The 23,303-nt window shown below is 52.5% G+C and overlaps 1 protein-coding gene across 1 annotated transcript in view; it reads right to left on the bottom strand.

The window, feature by feature from the left end:
- Positions 1 to 3,850: 3,850 nt before the first annotated feature.
- Positions 3,851 to 23,303, bottom strand: part of LOC137361878 (kinesin light chain 2-like) — a 233,833-nt gene continuing 214,380 nt past the window's right edge. The window contains exons 11-13 of the mRNA XM_068026480.1: positions 12,908 to 13,032; positions 10,317 to 10,374; positions 3,851 to 4,565 (exon numbers count right to left, since the gene is read on the bottom strand). Coding sequence (XP_067882581.1) covers positions 4,476 to 4,565; positions 10,317 to 10,374; positions 12,908 to 13,032 — 273 coding nt within the window. The 3' untranslated portion in view covers positions 3,851 to 4,475. The remainder of the gene's footprint in view (positions 4,566 to 10,316; positions 10,375 to 12,907; positions 13,033 to 23,303) is intronic.

Here is a 23,303-nt window from a genome sequence, read left to right as displayed (position 1 = left end):
GTGGGGGGGGGGTACAGACTGCTGAAAGTACAGGGAGTGAGGGGGGGTACAGACTGCTGAAAGTACAGGGAGTGAGGGGAGGGTACAGACTGCTGAAAGTACAGGGAGTGAGGGGAGGGTACAGACTGCTGAAAATACAGGGAGTGAGGGGGGGGGGGGTACAGACTGCTGAAAGTACAGGGAGTGAGGGGAGGGTACAGACTGCTGAAAGTACAGGGAGTGAGGGGGGGGGGGGTACAGACTGCTGAAAGTACAGGGTGTGAGGGGAGGGTACAGACTGCTGAAAGTACAAGGAGTGAGGAGGATACAGACTGCTGAAAGTACAGGGAGTGAGGGGAGGGTACAGACTGCTGAAAGTACAGGGAGTGAGGGGAGGGTACAGACTGCTGAAAGTACTGGAGTGAGGGGAGGGTACAGACTGCTGAAAGTACAGGGAGTGAGGGGGGGTTACAGACTGCTGAAAGTACAGGGAGTGAGGGGAGGGTACAGACTGCTGAAAGTACAGGGAGTGAAGGGAGGGTACAGACTGCTGAAAGTACAGGGTGTGAGGGGGGGGTACAGACTGCTGAAAGTACAGGGAGTGAGGGGGGTACAGACTGCTGAAAGTACAGGAGTGAGGGGAGGGTACAGACTGCTGAAAGTACAGGGAGTGAGGGAGGGTACAGACTGCTGAAAGTACAGGGAGTGAGGGGAGGGTACAGACTGCTGAAAGTACAGGGAGTGAGGGGGGTACAGACTGCTGAAAGTACAGGGAGTGAGGGGAGGGTACAGACTGCTGAAAGTACAGGGAGTGAGGGGGGTACAGACTGCTTAAGTACAGGGAGTGAGGGGGTATAGACTGCTGAAAGTACAGGGTGTGAGGGGTGTACAGACTGCTGAAAGTACAGGGAGTGAGGGGGGTACAGACTGCTGAAAGTACAGGGAGTGAGGGGAGGGTACAGACTGCTTAAAGTACAGGGAGTGAGGGGAGGGTACAGACTGCTGAAAGTACAGGGTGTGAGGGGAGGGTACAGACTGCTGAAAGTACAGGGTGTGAGGGGAGCGTACAGACCTGCTGAAAGTACAGGGAGTGAGGGGAGGGTGCAGACTGCTGAAAGTACAGGGAGTGAGGGGAGGGTACAGACTGCTGAAAGTACAGGGTGTGAGGGGTGTACAGACTGCTGAAAGTACAGGGAGTGAGGGGGGTACAGACTGCTGAAAGTACAGGGAGTGAGGGGAGGGTACAGACTGCTGAAAGTACAGGGTGTGAGGGGAGGGTACAGACTGCTGAAAGTACAGGGAGTGAGGGGGGGTACAGACTGCTGAAAGTACGGGGAGTGAGGGGGGTACAGACTGCTGAAAGTACAGGGAATGAGGGGAGGGTACAGACTGCTGAAAGTACAGGGAGTGAGGGGGGTACAGACTGCTGAAAGTACAGGGAGTGAGGGGGGTAAAGACTGCTGAAAGTACAGGGTGGGAGGAGGGAGTACAGACTGCTGAACGTACAGGGAGTGAGGGGGGGTACAGACTGCTGAAAGTACAGGGTGGGGGGGGGGGGGGTACAGACTGCTGAAAGTACAGGGAGTGAGGGGGGGTACAGACTGCTGAAAGTACAGGGAGTGAGGGGAGGGTACAGACTGCTGAAAGTACAGGGAGTGAGGGAGGGTACAGACTGCTGAAAGTACAGGGAGTGAGGGGGGGGGGGTACAGACTGCTGAAAGTACAGGGAGTGAGGGGAGGGTACAGACTGCTGAAAGTACAGGGAGTGAGGGGAGGGTACAGACTGCTGAAAGTACAGGGAGTGAGGGGAGGGTACAGACTGCTGAAAGTACAGGGAGTGAGGGGGGTACAGACTGCTGAAAGTACAGGGAGTGAAGGAGGGTACAGACTGCTGAAAGTACAGGGTGTGAGGGGAGGGTACAGACTGCTGAAAGTACAGGGAGTGAGGGGAGGGTACAGACTGCTGAAAGTACAGGGAGTGAGGAGGATACAGACTGCTGAAAGTACAGGGAGTGAGGGGAGGGTACAGACTGCTGAAAGTACAGGGAGTGAGGGGAGGGTACAGACTGCTGAAAGTACAGGGAGTGAGGGGAGGGTACAGACTGCTGAAAGTACTGGGAGTGAGGGGAGGGTACAGACTGCTGAAAGTACAGGGAGTGAGGGGGGGGGTTACAGACTGCTGAAAGTACAGGGAGTGAGGGGAGGGTACAGACTGCTGAAAGTACAGGGAGTGAAGGGAGGGTACAGACTGCTGAAAGTACAGGGTGTGAGGGGGGGGGTACAGACTGCTGAAAGTACAGGGAGTGAGGGGGGTACAGACTGCTGAAAGTACAGGGAGTGGGGGGGGGTACAGACTGCTGAAAGTACAGGGAGTGAGGGGAGGGTACAGACTGCTGAAAGTACAGGGAGTGAGGGGGGTACAGACTGCTGAATGTACAGGGAGTGAGGGGGGGGTACAGACTGCTGAAAGTACAGGGTGTGAGGGGAGGGTACAGACTGCTGAAAGTACAGGGTGTGAGGGGAGGGTACAGACTGCTGAAAGTACAGGGAGTGAGGGGAGGGTACAGACTGCTGAAAGTACAGGGTGTGAGGGGTGTACAGACTGCTGAAAGTACAGGGAGTGAGGGGGGTACAGACTGCTGAAAGTACAGGGAGTGAGGGGAGGGTACAGACTGCTGAAAGTACAGGGAGTGAGGGGAGGGTACAGACTGCTGAAAGTACAGGGAGTGAGGGGAGGGTACAGACTGCTGAAAGTACAGGGAGTGAGGGGAGGGTACAGACTGCTGAAAGTACAGGGTTTGAGGGAGAGTACAGACTGCTGAAAGTACAGGGTGTGAGGGGAGGGTACAGACTGCTGAAAGTACAGGGAGTGAGTGGGGGGGGTACAGACTGCTGAAAGTACAGGGTGTGAGGGAGGGTACAGACTGCTGAAAGTACAGGGAGTGAGGGGGGTACAGACTGCTGAAAGTACAGGGTGTGAGGGGAGGGTACAGACTTCTGAAAGTACAGGGTGTGAGGGGAGGGTACAGACTGATGAAAGTACAGGGAGTGAGGGGAGGGTACAGACTGCTGAAAGTACAGGGAGTGAGGGGAGGGTACAGACTGCTGAAAGTACAGGGTTTGAGGGGAGAGTACAGACTGCTGAAAGTACAGGGTGTGAGGGGAGGGTACAGACTGCTGAAAGTACAGGGAGTGAGGGGGGGGGGTACAGACTGCTGAAAGTACAGGGTGTGAGGGGAGGGTACAGACTGCTGAAAGTACAGGGAGTGAGGGGAGGGTACAGACTGCTGAAAGTACAGGGAGTGAGGGGGGTACAGACTGCTGAAAGTACAGGGTGTGAGGGGAGGGTACAGACTGCTGAAAGTACAGGGTGTGAGGGGTGTACAGACTGCTGAAAGTACAGGGAGTGAGGGGAGGGTACAGACTGCTGAAAGTACAGGGTGTGAGGGGAGGGTACAGACTGCTGAAAGTACAGGGTGTGAGGGGAGGGTACAGACTGATGAAAGTACAGGGTGTGAGGGGAGGGTACAGACTGCTGAAAGTACAGGGAGTGAGGGGAGGGTACAGACTGCTGAAAGTACAGGGAGTGAGGGGGGGGGTAGAGACTGCTGAAAGTACAGGGAGTGAGGGGAGGGTACAGACTGCTGAAAGTACAGGGTGTGAGGGGAGGGTACAGACTGCTGAAAGTACAGGAAGTGAGGAGGGTACAGACTGCTGAAAGTACAGGGAGAGAGAGAGGGTACAGACTGCTGAAAGTACAGGGAGTGAGGGGGGTACAGACTGCTGTAAGTACAGGGAGTGAGGGGAGGGTACAGACTGCTGAAAGTACAGGGAGTGAGGGAGGGTACAGACTGCTGAAAGTACTGGAGTGAGGTGGGGTACAGACTGCTGAAAGTACTGGGAGTGAGGGGGGTACAGACTGCTGTAAGTACAGGAAGTGAGGAGGGTACAGACTGCTGAAAGTACAGGGAGAGAGAGAGGGTACAGACTGCTGAAAGTACAGGGAGTGAGGGGGGTACAGACTGCTGTAAGTACAGGGAGTGAGGGGAGGGTACAGACTGCTGAAAGTACAGGGAGTGAGGGGAGGGTACAGACTGCTGAAAGTACTGGGAGTGAGGTGGGGTACAGACTGCTGAAAGTACTGGGAGTGAGGGGGGTACAGACTGCTGTAAGTACAGGGAGTGAGGGGAGGGTACAGACTGCTGAAAGTACTGGGAGTGAGGGGGGGTACAGACTGCTGAAAGTACAGGGAGTGAGGGGAGGGTACAGACTGCTGAAAGTACTGGGAGTGAGGGGGGTTAAGACTGCTGAAAGGGGATAGTACCCGGGAGATGGGGCCCTGACAGACACCACTCTGGAATATATACATGGTCAGGTACGAACTGTACACTGTTAAGTTCCACGTGTATTGGCACTCGCAGGCAGCAGCAATGCAGCATGTGCAGACTCCAGGCCCCTTGCTGTCAGGATCAGGTGGTCCTGACTCCCTGAAATGTTTAGTTCTGCTCCAGGGTAGATGAACGGTGAGAAAGATCCACATTACTGGCACTCAGACCTCTCGACTCCACCAAGTTACTCCGAGATCCCTAGAGGAAAAGCAGGACAAACATTCAGTTCACAGATCCACATACCAGGAGGCTGATTGCATCCGGAAGAGGGTGTGAATGTGAGTGTGCGATTATGTGAGACTGTGTATGTGTGTGCATAACTTTCAGTGTTAATGAATGGTAGAGAGTGAGGGTGTGCATGAGTGTGTGTGCTTAAGAGAGGGTGAGAGTGCATGCAAGTGTGTCCCCCTAACTCGCGTTCAGTCCTGCACAGGTCAGTGTGTCCCCTTACTCGCGTTCAGTCGTGCACAGGTCAGTGTGTCCTTCTGATCCGCGTTCAGTCCTACACAGGTCAGTGTGACCTGCTTATCCGCGTTCAGTCCTGCACAGGTCAGTGTGTCCCCTTACTCGCGTTCAGTCCTACACAGGTCAGTGTGTCCTCCTGATCCGCGTTCAGTCCTGCACAGGTCAGTGTGACCTCCTGATCCGCGTTCAGTCCTACACAGGTCAGTGTGTCCTCCTGATCCGCGTTCAGTCCTGCACAGGTCAGTGTGACCTCCTGATCCGCGTTCAGTCCTACACAGGTCAGTGTGACCTCCTGATCCGCGTTCAGTCCTGCGCGGGTCAGTGTGACCTCCTGATCCGCGTTCAGTCCTACACAGGTCAGTGTGTCCCCTTACTCGCGTTCAGTCCTGCACAGGTCAGTGTGTTCCCTTACTCGCGTTCAGTCCTACACAGGTCAGTGTGACCTCCTGATCCGCGTTCAGTCCTGCACAGGTCAGTGTGTCCCCTTACTCGCGTTCAGTCCTACACAGGTCAGTGTGTCCTCCTGATCCGCGTTCAGTCCTGCACAGGTCAGTGTGACCTCCTGATCCGCGTTCAGTCCTGCACAGGTCAGTGTGTCCCCTTACTCGCGTTCAGTCCTACACAGGTCAGTGTGTCCTCCTGATCCGCGTTCAGTCCTGCACAGGTCAGTGTGACCTCCTGATCCGCGTTCAGTCCTACACAGGTCAGTGTGACCTCCTGATCCGCGTTCAGTCCTGCGCGGGTCAGTGTGACCTCCTGATCCGCGTTCAGTCCTACACAGGTCAGTGTGTCCCCTTACTCGCGTTCAGTCCTGCACAGGTCAGTGTGTTCCCTTACTCGCGTTCAGTCCTACACAGGTCAGTGTGACCTCCTGATCCGCGTTCAGTCCTGCACAGGTCAGTGTGTCCCCTTACTCGCGTTCAGTCCTACACAGGTCAGTGTGTCCTCCTGATCCGCGTTCAGTCCTGCACAGGTCAGTGTGACCTCCTGATCCGCGTTCAGTCCTGCACAGGTCAGTGTGTCCCCTTACTCGCGTTCAGTCCTACACAGGTCAGTGTGTCCTCCTGATCCGCGTTCAGTCCTGCACAGGTCAGTGTTACCTCCTGATCCGCGTTCAGTCCTACACAGGTCAGTGTGACCTCCTGATCCGCGTTCAGTCCTGCGCGGGTCAGTGTGACCTCCTGATCCGCGTTCAGTCCTACACAGGTCAGTGTGACCTGCTTATCCGCGTTCAGTCCTGCACAGGTCAGTGTGTCCCCTTACTCGCGTTCAGTCCTACACAGGTCAGTGTGTCCTCCTGATCCGCGTTCAGTCCTGCACAGGTCAGTGTGACCTCCTGATCCGCGTTCAGTCCTGCACAGGTCAGTGTGTCCCCTTACTCGCGTTCAGTCCTACACAGGTCAGTGTGTCCTCCTGATCCGCGTTCAGTCCTGCACAGGTCAGTGTGACCTCCTGATCCGCGTTCAGTCCTACACAGGTCAGTGTGTCCTCCTGATCCGCGTTCAGTCCTGCACAGGTCAGTGTGACCTCCTGATCCGCGTTCAGTCCTACACAGGTCAGTGTGACCTCCTGATCCGCGTTCAGTCCTGCGCGGGTCAGTGTGACCTCCTGATCCGCGTTCAGTCCTACACAGGTCAGTGTGTCCCCTTACTCGCGTTCAGTCCTGCACAGGTCAGTGTGTTCCCTTACTCGCGTTCAGTCCTACACAGGTCAGTGTGACCTCCTGATCCGCGTTCAGTCCTGCACAGGTCAGTGTGTCCCCTTACTCGCGTTCAGTCCTACACAGGTCAGTGTGTCCTCCTGATCCGCGTTCAGTCCTGCACAGGTCAGTGTGACCTCCTGATCCGCGTTCAGTCCTGCACAGGTCAGTGTGTCCCCTTACTCGCGTTCAGTCCTACACAGGTCAGTGTGTCCTCCTGATCCGCGTTCAGTCCTGCACAGGTCAGTGTTACCTCCTGATCCGCGTTCAGTCCTACACAGGTCAGTGTGTCCCCTTACTCGCGTTCAGTCCTACACAGGTCAGTGTGTCCTCCTGATCCGCGTTCAGTCCTGTGCAGGTCAGTGTGTCCCCTTACTCGCGTTCAGTCCTACACAGGTCAGTGTGACCTCCTGATCCGCGTTCAGTCCTACACAGGTCAGTGTGTCCCCTTACGCGCGTTCAGTCCTACATAGGTCAGTGTGACCTCCTGATCCGCGTTCAGTCCTACACAGGTCAGTGTGTCCCCTTAATCGCGTTCAGTCCTACACAGGTCAGTGTGTCCCCCTGATCCGCGTTCAGTCCTGCGCAGGTCAGTGTGACCTCCTGATCCGCGTTCAGTCCTGCGCAGGTCAGTGTGTCCCCTTACTCGCGTTCAGTCCTACACAGGTCAGTGTGTCCTCCTGATCCGCGTTCAGTCCTGTGCAGGTCAGTGTGTCCCCTTACTCGCGTTCAGTCCTACACAGGTCAGTGTGACCTCCTGATCCGCGTTCAGTCCTACATAGGTCAGTGTGTCCCCTTACTCGCGTTCAGTCCTACACAGGTCAGTGTGACCTCCTGATCCGCGTTCAGTCCTACACAGGTCAGTGTGTCCCCTTACGCGCGTTCAGTCCTACACAGGTCAGTGTGTCCTCCTGATCCGCGTTCAGTCCCACACAGGTCAGTGTGTCCCCTTACTCGCGTTCAGTCCTACACAGGTCAGTGTGACCTCCTGATCCGCGTTCAGTCGTGCACAGGTCAGTGTGACCTCCTGTTCCGCGTTCAGTCCTGCACAGGTCAGTGTGACCTCCTGATCCGCGTTCAGTCCTGCACAGGTCAGTGTGTCCCCTTACTCGCGTTCAGTCGTGCACAGGTCAGTGTGTCCTCCTGATCCGCGTTCAGTCCTGCACAGGTCAGTGTGACCTCCTGATCCGCGTTGTCCTACACAGGTCAGTGTGACCTCCTGATCCGCGTTCAGTCTTACACAGGTCAGTGTGTCCCCTTACTCGCATTCAGTCCTACACAGGTCAGTGTGACCTCCCGATCCGCGTTCAGTCCTACACAAGTCAGTGTGACCTCCTGATCCGCGTTCAGTCGTGCACAGGTCAGTGTGACCTCCTGATCCGCGTTCAGTCCTACACAGGTCAGTGTGACCTCCTGATCCGCGTTCAGTCCTGCGCAGGTCAGTGTGTCCCCTTACTCGCGTTCAGTCCTACACAGGTCAGTGTGTCCTCCTGATCCGCGTTCAGTCCTACACAGGTCAGTGTGACCTCCTGATCCGCGTTAAGTCCTACACAGGTCAGTGTGTCCTCCTGATCCGCGTTCAGTCGTGCACAGGTCAGTGTGACCTCCCGATCCGTGTTCAGTCCTGCGCAGGTCAGTGTGTCCTCCTGATCCGCGTTCAGTCGTGCACAGGTCAGTGTGACCTCCTGATCCGCGTTCAGTCCTACACAGGTCAGTGTGACCTCCTGATCCGCGTTCAGTCCTACACAGGTCAGTGTGACCTCCTGATCCGCGTTCAGTCCTGCGCAGGTCAGTGTGTCCCCTTACTCGCGTTCAGTCCTACACAGGTCAGTGTGACCTCCTGATCCGCGTTCAGTCGTGCACAGGTCAGTGTGACCTCCTGATTCGCGTTCAGTCCTGTGCAGGTCAGTGTGACCTCCTGATCCGCGTTCTGTCCTACACAGGTCAGTGTGTCCCCTTACTCGCGTTCAGTCCTACACAGGTCAGTGTGTCCCCTTACTCGCGTTCAGTCCTGCACAGGTCAGTGTGACCTCCTGATCCGCGTTCAGTCCTGCGCAGGTCAGTGTGTCCCCTTACTCGCGTTCAGTCCTGTGCAGGTCAGTGTGTCCCCTTACTCGTGTTCAGTCCTGCACAGGTCAGTGTGAGCTCCTGATCCGCGTTCAGTCCTGCACAGGTCAGTGTGTCCTCTTACTCGCGTTCAGTCCTGCACAGGTCAGTGTGTCCCCTTACTCGCGTTCAGTCCTACACAGGTCAGTGTGTCCCCTTACTCGCGTTCAGTCCTACACAGGTCAGTGTGACATCCTGATCCGCGTTCAGTCCTGCACAGGTCAGTGTGTCCCCTTACTCGCGTTCAGTCGTGCACAGGTCAGTGTGACCTCCTGATCCGCGTTCAGTCCTACACAGGTCAGTGTGACCTCCTGATCCGCGTTCAGTCCTGTGCAGGTCAGTGTGACCTCCTGATCCGCGTTCAGTCCTGTGCAGGTCAGTGTGTCCCCCTGACCCACGTTCAGTCCTGCGTTGGTTAGTGTGTCCCCCTGTTCCGCGTTCAGTCCTGCACAGGTCAGTGTATCCCCTGACTCGCATTCAGTCCTGTGCAGGTCAGTGTGTCCCCCTGACCCACGTTCAGTCCTGCGTTGGTTAGTGTGTCCCCCTGTTCCGCGTTCAGTCCTGCACAGGTCAGTGTATCCCCTGACTCGCATTCAGTCCCTTATTGGTCAGTGTGTCCCGATGTCCCTTGTTCAGTCCTGCGCAGGTCAGTGTGTCCCCAACGCATGTTCAGTCCTGCACAGGTCAGTGTGTCTCCCAGACCCACGTTCAGTCCTGCTCAGGTCAGTGTGTCCCCCTCACCTGCGTTCAGTCCTGCTCAGGTCAGTGTGTCCCCCTCACCTGCGTTCAGTCCTGCACAGGTCAGTGTGTCTCCCAGACCCACGTTCAGTCCTGCGCAGGTCAGTGTGTCCCCCTCACCTGCGTTCAGTCCTGCTCAGGTCAGTGTGTCCCCCTCACCTGCGTTCAGTCCTGTGCAGGTCAGTATGTCTCCCTGACTTGCATTCAGTCCTGCGCAGGTCAGTGTGTCTGGCTGACTTGCATTCATTCCTGTGCAGGACAGTGTGTCTCCCTGGCTCGTGTTCAGTCCTGCACAGGTCAGTGTATCCCCTGACTCGAATTCAGTCCTGTGTTGGTCAGTGTGTCCCGATGTCCCTTGTTCAGTCCTGCGCAGGTCAGTGTGTCTCCAACGCATGTTCAGTCCTGCACAGGTCAGTGTGTCTCCCAGACCCACGTTCAGTCCTGCTCAGGTCAGTGTGTCTCCCAGACCCACGTTCAGTCCTGCGCAGGTCAGTGTGTCCCCCTCACCTGCGTTCAGTCCTGCACAGGTCAGTGTGTCTCCCAGACCCACGTTCAGTCCTGCTCAGGTCAGTGTGTCTCCCAGACCCACGTTCAGTCCTGCGCAGGTCAGTGTGTCCCCCTCACCTGCGTTCAGTCCTGCACAGGTCAGTGTGTCTCCCAGACCCACGTTCAGTCCTGCTCAGGTCAGTGTGTCTCCCAGACCCACGTTCAGTCCTGCGCAGGTCAGTGTGTCCCCCTCACCTGCGTTCAGTCCTGTGCAGGTCAGTATGTCTCCCTGACTTGCATTCAGTCCTGCGCAGGTCAGTGTGTCTGGCTGACTTGCATTCATTCCTGTGCAGGACAGTGTGTCTCCCTGGCCCGTGTTCAGTACTGCGCAGGTCAGCGTGTCTCCCTGACACGGGTTCACTCCTGCGCAGGTCAGTGTGTTCACTGGATCATACCTGGAACGATTCATCGCTGGTTTGATTGAGGTAATTCAGCGAGGCTGCCCGCTTCATACTGAAAGAGAGACAGTAATCATCATCCTCAGAGAGAAATGCTTAACTTCAGACTGAGAGAAACGCCCGCCCTCAGAGGGAAACGTGCATCCTCAGAGAGTAACGCTCACTCTCAGAGTCACACGAATCCTCAGAGAGTATCGTTCACCCTCAGAGAGTAACACTCACCCTCAGAGAGTAACAAAGAACAAAGAACAGTACAGCACAGGAACAGGCCATTCGGCCCTCCAAGCCTGCACCGATCTTGATGCCTGCCTAAACTAAAACCTTCTGCACTTCCGGGGTCCGTATCCCTCTATTCCCATCCTATTCATGTATTAGTCAAGATGCCTCTTAAACGTCGCTATCGTACCTGCTTCCACCACCTCCCCCGGCAGCAAGTTCCAGGCACTCACCACCCTCTGTGTAAAGAACTTGCCTCGCACATCCCCTCTAAACTTTGCCCCTCTCACATTAAACCTATGTCCCCTCGTAACTGACTCTTCCACCCTGGGAAAAAGCTTCTGACTATCCACTCTGTCCATGCCGCTCATAACTTTGTAAACCTCTATCATGTCGCCCCTCCACCTCCGTCGTTCCAGTGAAAACAATCTGAGTTTATCCAACCTCTCCTCATAGCTAATGCCCTCCAGACCAGGCAACATCCTGGTAAACCTCTTCTGTACCCTCTCCAAAGCCTCCACGTCCTTCTGGTAGTGTGGCGACCAGAATTGCACGCAATATTCTAAGTGTGGCCGAACTGAAGTTCTGTACAGCTGCAACATGACTTGCCAATTTTTATACTTCATGCCCCGACCGATGAAGGCAAGCATGCCGTATGCCTTCTTGACTACCTTATCCACCTGCGTTGCCACTTTCAGTGACCTGTGGACCTGTACGCCCAGATCTCTCTGCCTGTCAATACTCCTAAGGGTTCTGCCATTTACTGTATACTTCCCACCTGCATTAGACCTTCCAAAATGCATTACCTCACATTTGTCCGGATTAAACACCATCTGCCAGTTCTCCGCCCAAGTCTCCAACCAATCTATATCCTGCTGTATCCTCTGACAATCCTCATCACTGTCCGCAACTCCACCAACCTTTGTGTGGTCCGCAAACTTACTAATCAGACCAGCTACATTTTCCTCCAAATCATTTATATATACTACAAACAGCAAAGGTCCCAGCACTGATCGCTGCGGAACACCACTAGTCACATCCCTCCATTCAGAAAAGCACCCTTCCACTGCTATCCTCTGTCTTCTATGACTGAGCCAGTTCTGTATCCATCTTGCCAGCTCACCTCTGATCCCATGTGACTTCACCTTTTGTACCAGTCTGCCATGAGGGACCTTGTCAAAGGCTTTACTGAAGTCCACATAGATAACATCCACTGCCCTTCCTTCATCAATCATCTTCGTCACTTCCTCAAAAAACTCAATCAAATTAGTGAGACACGACCTCCCCTTCACAAAACCGTGCTGTCTCTCGCTAATAAGTTTGTTTGTTTCCAAATGGGAGTAAATCCTGTCCCGAAGAATCCTCTCTAATAATTTCCCTACCACTGATGTAAAGCTCACCGGCCTATAATTTCCTGGATTATCCTTGCTACCTTCCTTAAACAAAGGAACAACATTGGCTATTCTCCAGTCTTCTGGGACCTCACTTGTAGCCAATGAGGATACAAAGATTTCTGTCAAGGCCCCAGCAATTTCCTCCCTTGCCTCCCTCAGTATTCTGGAGTAGATCCCATCAGGCCTTGGGGACTTATCTACCTTAATGCTTTGCAAGACACCCAACACCACCACCTTTTTGATATCGACATGACCCAGACTATCTACACTCCCTTCCCTAGACTCATCATCCACCAAATCCTTCTCTTTGGTGAATACTGATGCAAAGTACTCATTTAGTACCTCGCCCATTTCCTCTGGCTCCACACATAGATTCCCTCCACTGTCCTTGAGTGGGCCAACCCTTTCCCTGGTTACCCTCTTGCTCTTTATATATGTATAAAAAGCCTTGGGATTTTCCCTCACCCTCACAGAGTAACGTGCATCCTCAGAAAGTAACGCGCACCCTCAGAGAGTAGCGTGCATCCTCAGAAAGTAACGCTCACCCTCAGAGAGTAACGTGCACCCTCAGAGAGTAACGCGCACCCTCAGAGAGTAACGTGCATCCTCAGAAAGTAACGCTCACCCTCAGAGTAATGCGCACCCTCAGAGAGTAATGTGCATCCTCAGAGAGTAACGCGCACCCTCAGAGAGTAACGCGCATCCCCAGCATGCAGAAGGCACCACCCCCCCCCCCCGACCATCTTCCCCATTAATGGGAATTCCCGGAAACGAGTGGCAGCCCTCCTCATCTGCCACATTGAGAAGAATTCCCCCAGCGAGTGGCAGCCCCCTCCATCTCACTGAGTGAGTGTAAACCCCCATTGAGTAGCAGCTCTCCTCAATTTCCCCTATTGAGGGGAAATGCCCAGTGAGTGGGAGCCCCAACACCCCGCATATCATTCAGCTATGGGAACCCCCTCTCTTCTGAGGCCATACCTGGGATTTTTTGGCTCGGGGGGTCCATTTCCTTGCAATTTCTTGACCAGCATCTCACTGCTGCGTTTCAGAACATCGCGGATTTTACCGAAGGAGCCACTCCGTCGCAGAGTCCCACTCCCGTCCTGCGGCGTGGGTGGAGAGTTACAATCAAACACAGCACGATGGATTCTCCTTTCCCCATACCCCTCTCCACCTACCCAAGACCACTTCACCTGAACCGTGCTGGGGCTAGTGTTCTAGCAATCTGCATAATTAGGGAAGTAGTGAGGGTTTTAAACTAAATAGTGGGGGCAAGGGATCAAATTTGGGAAGATATGGTAAATCAAAGAGTAGAGATAAGGCAAGAGAGAATGGTATTAATATGGGAAATGATAAACAGACCATGACAGGAAGGGATAGAGAGTACAAATCTAAGAATAAATCAGCAGACAAGGCTACAGGTTACAAAAATAATAAAAGGACAAAACTAAAGGCTCTGTATCTGAATGCACGTAGCATTTGAAACAAAACCAATGAACTGAGAGCGCAAATAGAAATAAATAAGTACAATCTGATAACCATTACAGAGACATGGCTGCAGTACGACATAGATTGGGACCTGAATATTGAAGGGTATATGATATTTAGGAAGGACAGGAAGCTAGGAAAATGTGGAGGGGTGACTCTATTAATTAATGATGGTATTAGCACAATAGAGATGAATGGCCCAAGTTCAGGAAACCAGGATGTCGAAGCGGTTTGGGTCGAGATGATAAATGATAAAGGCAAGAAGTCACTTGTGGGAGTGGTGTACAGGCCACCTAACATTAACCACACTGTAGGATGGGGTATAAAGGAAGAAATAATGTGAGCTTGTCAGAAAGGTACGGCGATAATCATGGGGGATTTTAATCCACATATAGAGTGGAAAAATCAGATGGGCAAAGGTAGCCGAGATGAGGAGTTCATAGAATGTTTTTGGGATAGTTTCTTAGAACAGCATGTTCTGGAGCCAACCAGAGAACAGGCTATGCTAGACCTGGTATTGTGCAATGAGATAGGATTAATTAATGACCTCATAGTGAAGGCACCCCTCGGCAGCAGTGATCATAATATGATTGAATTTTACATTCACTTTGAGGGAGAGAAGAGTGGGTCTAAGACTAGTATTTTAAACTTAAATAAGGGCAATTATGACGGCATGAAAGCAGAGCTAGCTAAAGTGAACTGGCAAAGTAGGTTAAGGGACAGATCAATAGAGATGCAGTGGCAGACATTTAAGGGGATATTTCAGAATACACGGAATAGATACATTCCAACAAGAAAGAAAAATTCCAAGGGTGGGACCCGCCATCGGTGATTAACTAAAACAGTTAAAGACAGTTTCAAACTTAAAGAAAAAGCATATAATTGTGCAAAGATGGGAGGCAGGTCAGAAGATTGGAAAGAATATTTTAAAAAAGCAAAGAATGAGTAAAAGACTGATAAGGAGCCAAAAAGTAGAATACGAGAAAAATCTGGTGGGAAATATAAAGACAGATAGTAAGAGTTTCTATAGATATTTAAAAAAGAAAAGTTAACAAACTAAGCATTGGTCCTATAGAAAGTGAGTCTGGGGAATTAATAATGGAAGATAAGGAGATGGCAGATGAATTGAACAGATATTTTGCATCGGTCTTCACTATTGACGATATAAGTAACATTCCAGTATTAGCTGTGTCAGGAAATGGAAGGGAGGGAGGAACTGAAGAAAATTACAATCACCAGGGAAGTGGTGAACAGATTGTTGGAACTGCGGGCTGACAATCCCCGGGTCCTGATGGACTTCATCCTAGGATGTTAAAAGAAGTGGCTAGTGAGATAGTTGATGTGTTAGTTTTAATTTTCCAAAATTCCCTAGATTCGGGGAAGGTTCCATTAGATTGGAAAATAACGAATGTAACTCCTTTATTCAAAAAGGGAGGGAGACAGAAAGCAGGAAGCTACAGACCAGTTAGCTTAGCATCTGTCTTAGGGAAAATATTGGAAGCTATTATTAAAGATGTTATAGCAGGGCACTTAGAAAAACTCAAGGTAATCAGGCAGAGTCAATATGGTTGTGTGTAATGGAAATCATGTTTAATCAATTTATTGGAGTTCTTTGAAAAAGTTACATGTGCTGTGAGTTAAGGGGAACCAGTCGATGTACTGTACTTAGATTTCCAGAAAGCATTTGATAAGGTGCCACATCAAAGATTATTGTGGAAAATAAAAGCTCATGGTGTAGGGGTTAACATATTGGCATGGATAGAAGATTGGCTAGCTAGCAAAAGAGTAGACATAAATGGGACATTTTCTGGTTGGCCAAATACAATAAGTTGAGAGGGGTGGTGAAGAGGAAAATAAGACTGGCAGAGAGAGAATATGAGAATAGAATGGCAAGCAACATAAAAGGGAACTTAAAGATCTTCTACAGGCATGTAAATATTAAGCGGGGAGTAAGAAGAGGAGTGGGGCCTGTTAGGGACAAAGAGGGGAATATATGCTGAGAGGCACAGGGCAAGGCTTCAATAATTAGTGAGTACTTTGTATCAGTGTTCATTAAGGAAGAGGAATCTGACAAAATATCAGTAGAAGCAGAGAGAGTAGAGACAATGGATAGGGTGAAAATTGAGAGGGAGGAGGTACTGGAAAGGCTGACTATGCTAATGGTAGCTAAGTCACCTGGTCCAGATGGCTTGTATCCCAGGTTGCTAAAGGAAGTGCGGATGGAGATAGTGGCAGGGCTTGTTATAATCTTCCAATCTTCCCTGGATATGGGGGAGGTGCTAGAGGACTGGAGAGTGGCAAATGTGACACCCTTATTAAAGAAAGGGTGTAAGGACAGTCTGAGCAACTGCAGGCCAGTTAGTTTAACATCAGTGGTGGGTAAGGTTTTAGAAACAATAATCGGGAAAAAACCAACAGACACTTGGAGAGGTTTGAGTTAATTAGGGAGAGCTAGCACGGATTTGTAAAAAGGCAGATCTTGCTTGACTAATCAAATTGAATTTTTTGATGAACAGAGAAGGTTGATGAAGGGAATGTGGTGGATGTTGTCTACATGGATTTTAAGAAAGCATTTGATAAAGTACCATATAAAAGGCTGATTAACAAAATTGATGCTCATGGAATAGGAGGGTCAGTGTCCAATTGGATAAAAATTGGCTTAAGGACAGAAAACAGTGAGTTGTGGTAAATGGTTGATTTTCAGACTGGAGGATGGTAGACAGTGGTGTTCCCTAAGGATCAGTGCTGGGACCACTGCTTTTTTGCTATATATGACTTGGATTTGACTTGGATCTCTGGAAGCCGCTGCCCACAGGGTGGTGGGAGCGGAGACGATCAATGACTTCAAGAGGAAGTTGGATGGCCACCTGAGAGAAATAGACTTGCAGGGCTTCAGGGATCGAGCCGGGGAGTGGGACTGACTGCATTACTCAGTGGAGAGCTGGCATGGACTTGATGGGCTGAATGCCTTCATTCTGTGCCATAAATGACTCTAAGAGATGACTAGAGTAGTGGACAGGGGAATGTCTAAGGATGTTATTTATACGGATTTCCAGAAGGTATTTGATTAAGTCCATCAGAAGAGACCGTTAACTAAAGTTGAAGCTCATGGAATTGAAGGCAAATTATTGACCTGGTTAGGAAATTGGCTGAGTGACAGGAGACAGAGAGTAGGGATAAAATAAAAACAAGAAATGCTGGAAATACTCAGCAGGTCTGGCAACATCTGTGGAGAGAGGAGCAGAGTTAACGTTTCAGGTCAGTGACCCTTCATCAGAGAGTAGGGATAATGGGCAGTTGTACTCTAGTTGTCAGGATGTGACAAACGGTATCCTACAAGGACCTGTGTTGGGGCCTCAACTATTCATGGTACGTATTAATGATTTAGATGTTGGAATAGAAACATATAAAATAGGAGCAGGAGTAGGCCATTCGGCCCTTTGAGCCTGCTCCGCCATTCATTATGATCATCCAACTCAGTAACCTGTTCCCGCTTTCACCCCAATAAAAGCAAAATACTGCGGATGCTGGAAATCTGAAACAAAAACAAGAAATGCTGGAATCACTCAGCAGGTCTGGCAGCATCTGTGGAAAGAGAAGCAGAGTTCCTTCGAAGAAAGGTCACTGACCCGAAACGTTAACTCTGCTTCTCTTTCCACAGATGCTGCCAGACCTGCCGAGTGATTCCAGCATTTCTTGTTTTTGTTCCCGCTTTCACCCCATATCCTTTGATCCCTTTAAGCTACATATCCAAGTTTACTGATGACATAACGATAGGCAGCATTGTAAACAGTGTAGACTGAAGAATAAAATCGCAGAGATATTGGTAGATTAAGTGAATGGGCAAAACTGTAGCAAATTAATTTCAATGTAGACAAACGTGAGGTCATCCACTTTGGACCTAAAAAGGAATAGAACAGAATACGATCTAAATGGTGAAAGGTTAGAAACACTGGAGGTCCAAAGAGACTTGGAGGTCCAGGTTCACAGATCATTAAAATATCATGAACAAGTATAGAAAATAATCAAAAAGGCTAATGGAATGCTGGCATTTATATCGAGAGGAATAGAATCCATGGAGTAGAAGGCATGCTTCAGCTATATAAAACCCTGGTCCAACCACACCTGGAGTTACTGACAGCAGTTCTGGGCACCACACCTTAGGAAGGTTTTATTGGCCCTGGAGGGAGTGCAGTGTCGATTTACCAGAATGTTACCTGGACTCCAAGGGTTAAATTACAAGGTGAGATTTCACAAACTAGGGTTATATTCCCTGGAGTTTGGAAGGCTAAGGGGTTTAGTTTAGAGATACAGCACTGAAACAGGCCCTTCGGCCCACCGAGTCTGTGCCGACCATCAACCACCCATTTATACTAATCCTACACTAATTCCATATTCCTACCACATCCCCACCTGTCCCTATATTTTCCTACCACCTACCTTTACTAGGGGCAATTTATAATGGCCAATTTACCTACCAACCTGCAAGTCTTTTTGGCTTGTGGGAGGAAACCGGAGCACCCGGAGGAAACCCACGCAGACACAGGGAGAACTTGCAAACTCCACACAGGCAGTACCCAGAATTGAACCCGGGTCGCTGGAGCTGTGAGGCTGCGGTACTAACCACTGCGCCACTGTGCCGCCCACTTTGATCAAAGTTTTTTGAGGAGGTAACAGAGAGGGTTGATGAGAGCAATGCTGTTGAGGTGGTGTACATGGATTTTCAAAAGGCATTTGACACAATGCCACACAACAGACTTGAGCAAAGTTACAACTCATGGAATAAAAGGGATGGTAGCAACATGGATACAGAATTGGTTGAGTGACAGGAAAGAAAGAGTTGTGGTTAATAGATATTTTTCTAGCTGGAGGAAGGTTTGTCGTGGAGTTCCCCAGGGGTCAGTGTTGTTCCCCAGGGGTCACTGTTGGAACCCTTGCTTTTCCTGATATATATTAATGACCTAGACCTTGGCGTACAGGGCACTATTTCAAAGTCTGCAGATGATACAAAACTTGGAAGCATTGTGAACTGTGAAGAGGCTAGTGTAGAACTTCAAAAGGACATAGACAAGTTGGTGGAATGGGCAGACAGGTGGCAGATGAAGTTCAATGCAGAGAAATGTGAAGTGATTCATTTTGGTAGGAAGAACATGGAGAGACAATATCGAATAAAGGGTACAATTCTAAAAGGGAGCAGAGGGACCTGGGTGTAAATGTGTGTAAGTCATTGAAGGTGGCAGGATAGGTTGAGAGAGCAGTTAATAAAGCATACAGTATCCTGGGTTTTATTAATAGGGACATAGAGTACAAGAGCAAGGAGATTATGTTGAACTTGTATCAGACACTGGTTCGGCCTCAGCTGGAGTACTGCATCCAGTTCAGGGTGCCACACTTTAGGAAAGACGTGAGGGCATTGGAGAGAGTTCAGAAAAGGTTCACGAGAATGGTTCCAGGGATGAGGAATTTCAGTTATAAAGATAGATTGGAGAAGTTAGGACTGTTTTGCTTGGAGAAGAGAAGGCTGAGAGGTGATTTGATAGAGGGATTCAAAATCATGAGGGGTCTGGACAGAGTAGATAGAGAGAAACTGTTACCACTCGTGAAAGGATCGAGAACAAGAGGAGTCCTGGACTCTCTCTTTCCACTGTCAAGGGGTCCCGGACTCTCTCTATCCACTGTCCAGGGGTCCTGGACTTTCTCTCTTTCCACTGTCCAGGGGTCCCGGACTCTCTGTCTCTCTCTTTCCACTGTCATGGGGTCCCGGACTCTCTCTATTTCCCTCTCTCTTTCCACTGTCCAGGGGTCCCGCTCTTTTTCGATCCACTGTCCAGGGGTCCCGGACTCTCTCTATCCACTGTCCAGGGTACCTGGACTCTCTCTCTCTTCCCACTGTCCAGGGGTCCTGGGCTCTCTCTGTCTTTCCACTGTCCAGGGGTCCCGGACTTTCTCGATCCACTGTCCAGGGGTCCCGGACTCTCTCTATCCACTGTTCAGGGTACCTGGACTCTCTCTCTCTTCCCACTGTCCAGGGGTCCTGGGCTCTCTCTGTCTTCCCACTGTCCAGGGGTCCCGGACTCTCTCTCTTCCCACTATCCAGGGGTCCCGGACTCTCTCCCTTTCCACTGTCCAGGGGTCCCGGACTCAGTCTCTCCACTGTCAAGGGGTCCCGGACTATCTCTCTTTCCCTCTCTCTCCCCTGTCCAGAGTTCCCGGACTCTCCCTCTCACTCTCTCTCCTGTCCCGGGATCCCAGACTCTCTCTCTCTTGTCCCAGGGTCCCAGACTCTCTCTCTCTCTCCTGTCCCGGGATCCCAGACTCTCTCTCTCCTGTCCCGGGATCCCAGACTCTCTCTCTCTCCTGTCCCGGGGTCCCAGACTCTCTCTCTCTCTCCTGTCCCGGGATCCCAGACTCTCTCTCTCTCTCTCCTGTCCCGGGATCCCAGACTCTCTCTCTCTCTCTCCTGTCCCGGGGTCCCAGACTCTCTCTCTCTCCTGTCCCGGGGTCCCAGACTCACTTTCTCTCTCTCTCTCTCTCCTGTCCCGGGGTCCCAGACTCACTCTCTCTCTCTCTCTCCTGTCCTGGGATCCCAGACACATTCTCTCTCTCTCCTGTCCCGGGGTCCCAGACTCACTTTCTCTCTCTCTCTCTCTCTCCTGTCCCGGGGTCCCAGACTCACTCTCTCTCTCTCTCTCTCTTCTGTCCCGGGATCCCAGACTCTCTCTCTCTTGTCCCAGGGTCCCAGACTCTCTCTCTCTCTCCTGTCCCGGGATCCCAGACTCTCTCTCTCCTGTCCCGGGATCCCAGACTCTCTCTCTCTCCTGTCCCGGGGTCCCAGACTCTCTCTCTCTCTCCTGTCCCGGGATCCCAGACTCTCTCTCTCTCTCTCCTGTCCCGGGATCCCAGACTCTCTCTCTCTCTCTCCTGTCCCGGGGTCCCAGACTCTCTCTCTCTCCTGTCCCGGGGTCCCAGACTCACTTTCTCTCTCTCTCTCTCTCTCCTGTCCCGGGGTCCCAGACTCACTCTCTCTCTCTCTCTCTCTCTCCTGTCCCGGGGTCCCAGACTCTCTCTCTCTTGTCCCAGGGTCCCAGACTCTCTCTCTCTCTCCTGTCCCGGGATCCCAGACTCTCTCTCTCCTGTCCCGGGATCCCAGACTCTCTCTCTCTCCTGTCCCGGGGTCCCAGACTCACTTTCTCTCTCTCTCTCTCTCTCCTGTCCCGGGGTCCCAGACTCACTCTCTCTCTCTCTCTCCTGTCCCGGGATCCCAGACACATTCTCTCTCTCTCCTGTCCCGGGGTCCCAGACTCACTTTCTCTCTCTCTCTCTCTCTCCTGTCCCGGGGTCCCAGACTCACTCTCTCTCTCTCTCTCTCTCCTGTCCCGGGATCCCAGACACATTCTCTCTCTCTCCTGTCCCGGGATCCCAGACTCTCTCGCTCTCTCTCCTGTCCCTGGGTCCCAGACTCACTTTCTCTCTCTCTCTCTCCTGCCCAGTGGTCCTGGACTCTCTCTCGCTCCTGTCCAGGCTCCTGGACTCTCTCTCTCTCTTCCTCTCTCCTGGGGACTCTCTCTCTCTCTCTCTCCTCCCGACCTGGGCTCTCCCTCTCTCTCTCTGCTGTCCAGTGGTCCAGGACTCTCTCTCTCTCCTGCCCAGTGGCCCTGGACCCTCTCTCGCTCCTGTCCAGGGTCCTGGACTCTCTCTCTCTCCTGTCCCGGGGTCCCAGACTCTCTCTCTCTCTCCTGTCCCGGGATCCCAGACTCTCTCTCTCTCTCTCCTGTCCCGGGATCCCAGACTCTCTCTCTCTCTCTCCTGTCCCGGGGTCCCAGACTCTCTCTCTCTCCTGTCCCGGGGTCCCAGACTCACTTTCTCTCTCTCTCTCTCTCTCTCTCTCTCTCTCTCTCTCCTGTCCCGGGGTCCCAGACTCACTCTCTCTCTCTCTCTCTCTCTCCTGTCTCGGGATCCCAGACACATTCTCTCTCTCTCCTGTCCTGGGGTCCCAGACTCACTTTCTCTCTCTCTCTCTCTCTCCTGTCCCGGGGTCCCAGACTCACTCTCTCTCTCTCTCTCTCTCTCCTGTCCCGGGATCCCAGACACATTCTCTCTCTCTCCTGTCCCGGGATCCCAGACTCTCTCGCTCTCTCTCCTGTCCCTGGGTCCCAGACTCACTTTCTCTCTCTCTCTCTCCTGCCCAGTGGTCCTGGACTCTCTCTCGCTCCTGTCCAGGCTCCTGGACTCTCTCTCTCTCTTCCTCTCTCCTGGGGACTCTCTCTCTCTCTCTCTCTCTCTCCTCCCGACCTGGGCTCTCCCTCTCTCTCTCTGCTGTCCAGTGGTCCAGGACTCTCTCTCTCTCCTGCCCAGTGGTCCTGGACCCTCTCTCGCTCCTGTCCAGGGTCCTGGACTCTCTCTCTCTCTCTCCTGTCCAGGAGTCCTGGATCCTCTCTTGCTCCTGTCCAGGGGTCGACTACTCTCTCTCTCACTCCTGTCCAGGGGTCCTGGACTCCCTCTCTCTTTCCACTGTCCAGGGTCCCGGACTCTCTCTATCCACTGTCCAGGGGTCCCGGACTCTCTCTCTTTCCACTGTACAGGGGTCCCGGACTCTCTCCATCCACTGTCCAGGGGTCCCGGACTCTCTCTCTTTCCACTGTACAGGGGTCCCGGACTCTCTCTATCCACTGTCCAGGGGTCCCGGACTCTCTCTCTTTCCACTGTACAGGGGTCCCGGACTCTCTCCATCCACTGTCCAGGGGTCCCGGACTCTCTCTCTTTCCACTGTACAGGGGTCCCGGACTCTCTCCATCCACTGTCCAGGGGTCCCGGACTCTCTCTCTTTCCACTGTACAGGGGTCCCGGACTCTCTCCATCCACTGTCCAGGGGTCCCGGACTCTCTCTCTTTCCACTGTACAGGGGTCCCGGACTCTCTCTATCCACTGTCCAGGGGTCCCGGACTCTCTCTCTTTCCACTGTACAGGGGTCCCGGACTCTCTCCATCCACTGTCCAGGGGTCCCGGACTCTCTCTCTTTCCACTGTACAGGGGTCCCGGACTCTCTCCATCCACTGTCCAGGGGTCCCGGACTCTCTCTTTCCACTGTCCAGGGGTCCCGGACTCTCTCTTTCCACTGTCCAGGGGTCCTGGACTCTCTCTCCTTCCCTCTCTCACGCCCCTGTCCAGAGGTCCCTGATTCTCCCTCTCTCTCTCTCCATCCAGTCCAGAGGTTCCAGACTCTCCCTCTCTCTCCTATCCCCGGGTCCCAAACTCTCTCTCTCTCTCCTGTCCCCGGGTCCCAGACTCTCTCTTTCTCTCCTATCCCCGGGTCCCAGACTCTCTCTCTCTCCTGTCCCGGGATCCCAGACTCTCTCTCTCTCCTGTCCCGGGATCCCAGACTCTCTCTCTCTCCTGTCCCGGGGTCCCAGACTCTCTCTCTCTCTCCTGTCCCGGGGTCCCAGACTCTCTCTCTCTCTCCTGTCCCGGGATCCCAGACTCTCTCTCTCTCTCTCCTGTCCCGGGATCCCAGACACTCTATCTCTCTCTCCTGTCCTGGGATCCCAGACTCTCTCTCTCTCTCCTGTCCCGGGATCCCAGACTCTCTCCTGTCCCGGGGTCCCAGACTCTCTCTCTCTCCTGTCCCGGGATCCCAGACTCTCTCTCTCTCTATCTCTCTCTCCTGTCCCGCGGTCCGAGACTCTCTCTCTCTCCTGTCCCGGGGTCCCAGACTCTCTCTCTCTCTCCTGTCCCGGGATCCCAGACTCTCTCTCTCTCGCTCCTGTCCCGGGATCCCAGACACTCTCTCTCTCCTGTCCCGGGATCCTAGACTCTCTCTCTCTGTCCTGTCCCGGGATCCCAGACTCTCTCCTGTCCCGGGGTCCCAGACTCTCTCTCTCTCCAGTCC

Source organism: Heterodontus francisci, unplaced genomic scaffold (assembly GCF_036365525.1).
Source record: "Heterodontus francisci isolate sHetFra1 unplaced genomic scaffold, sHetFra1.hap1 HAP1_SCAFFOLD_967, whole genome shotgun sequence".
Classification (NCBI taxonomy): Eukaryota; Metazoa; Chordata; class Chondrichthyes; order Heterodontiformes; family Heterodontidae; genus Heterodontus; species Heterodontus francisci.
Note: the sequence above shows the minus strand (reverse complement) of the source record. Positions and strands in the feature narration are given on the sequence as shown.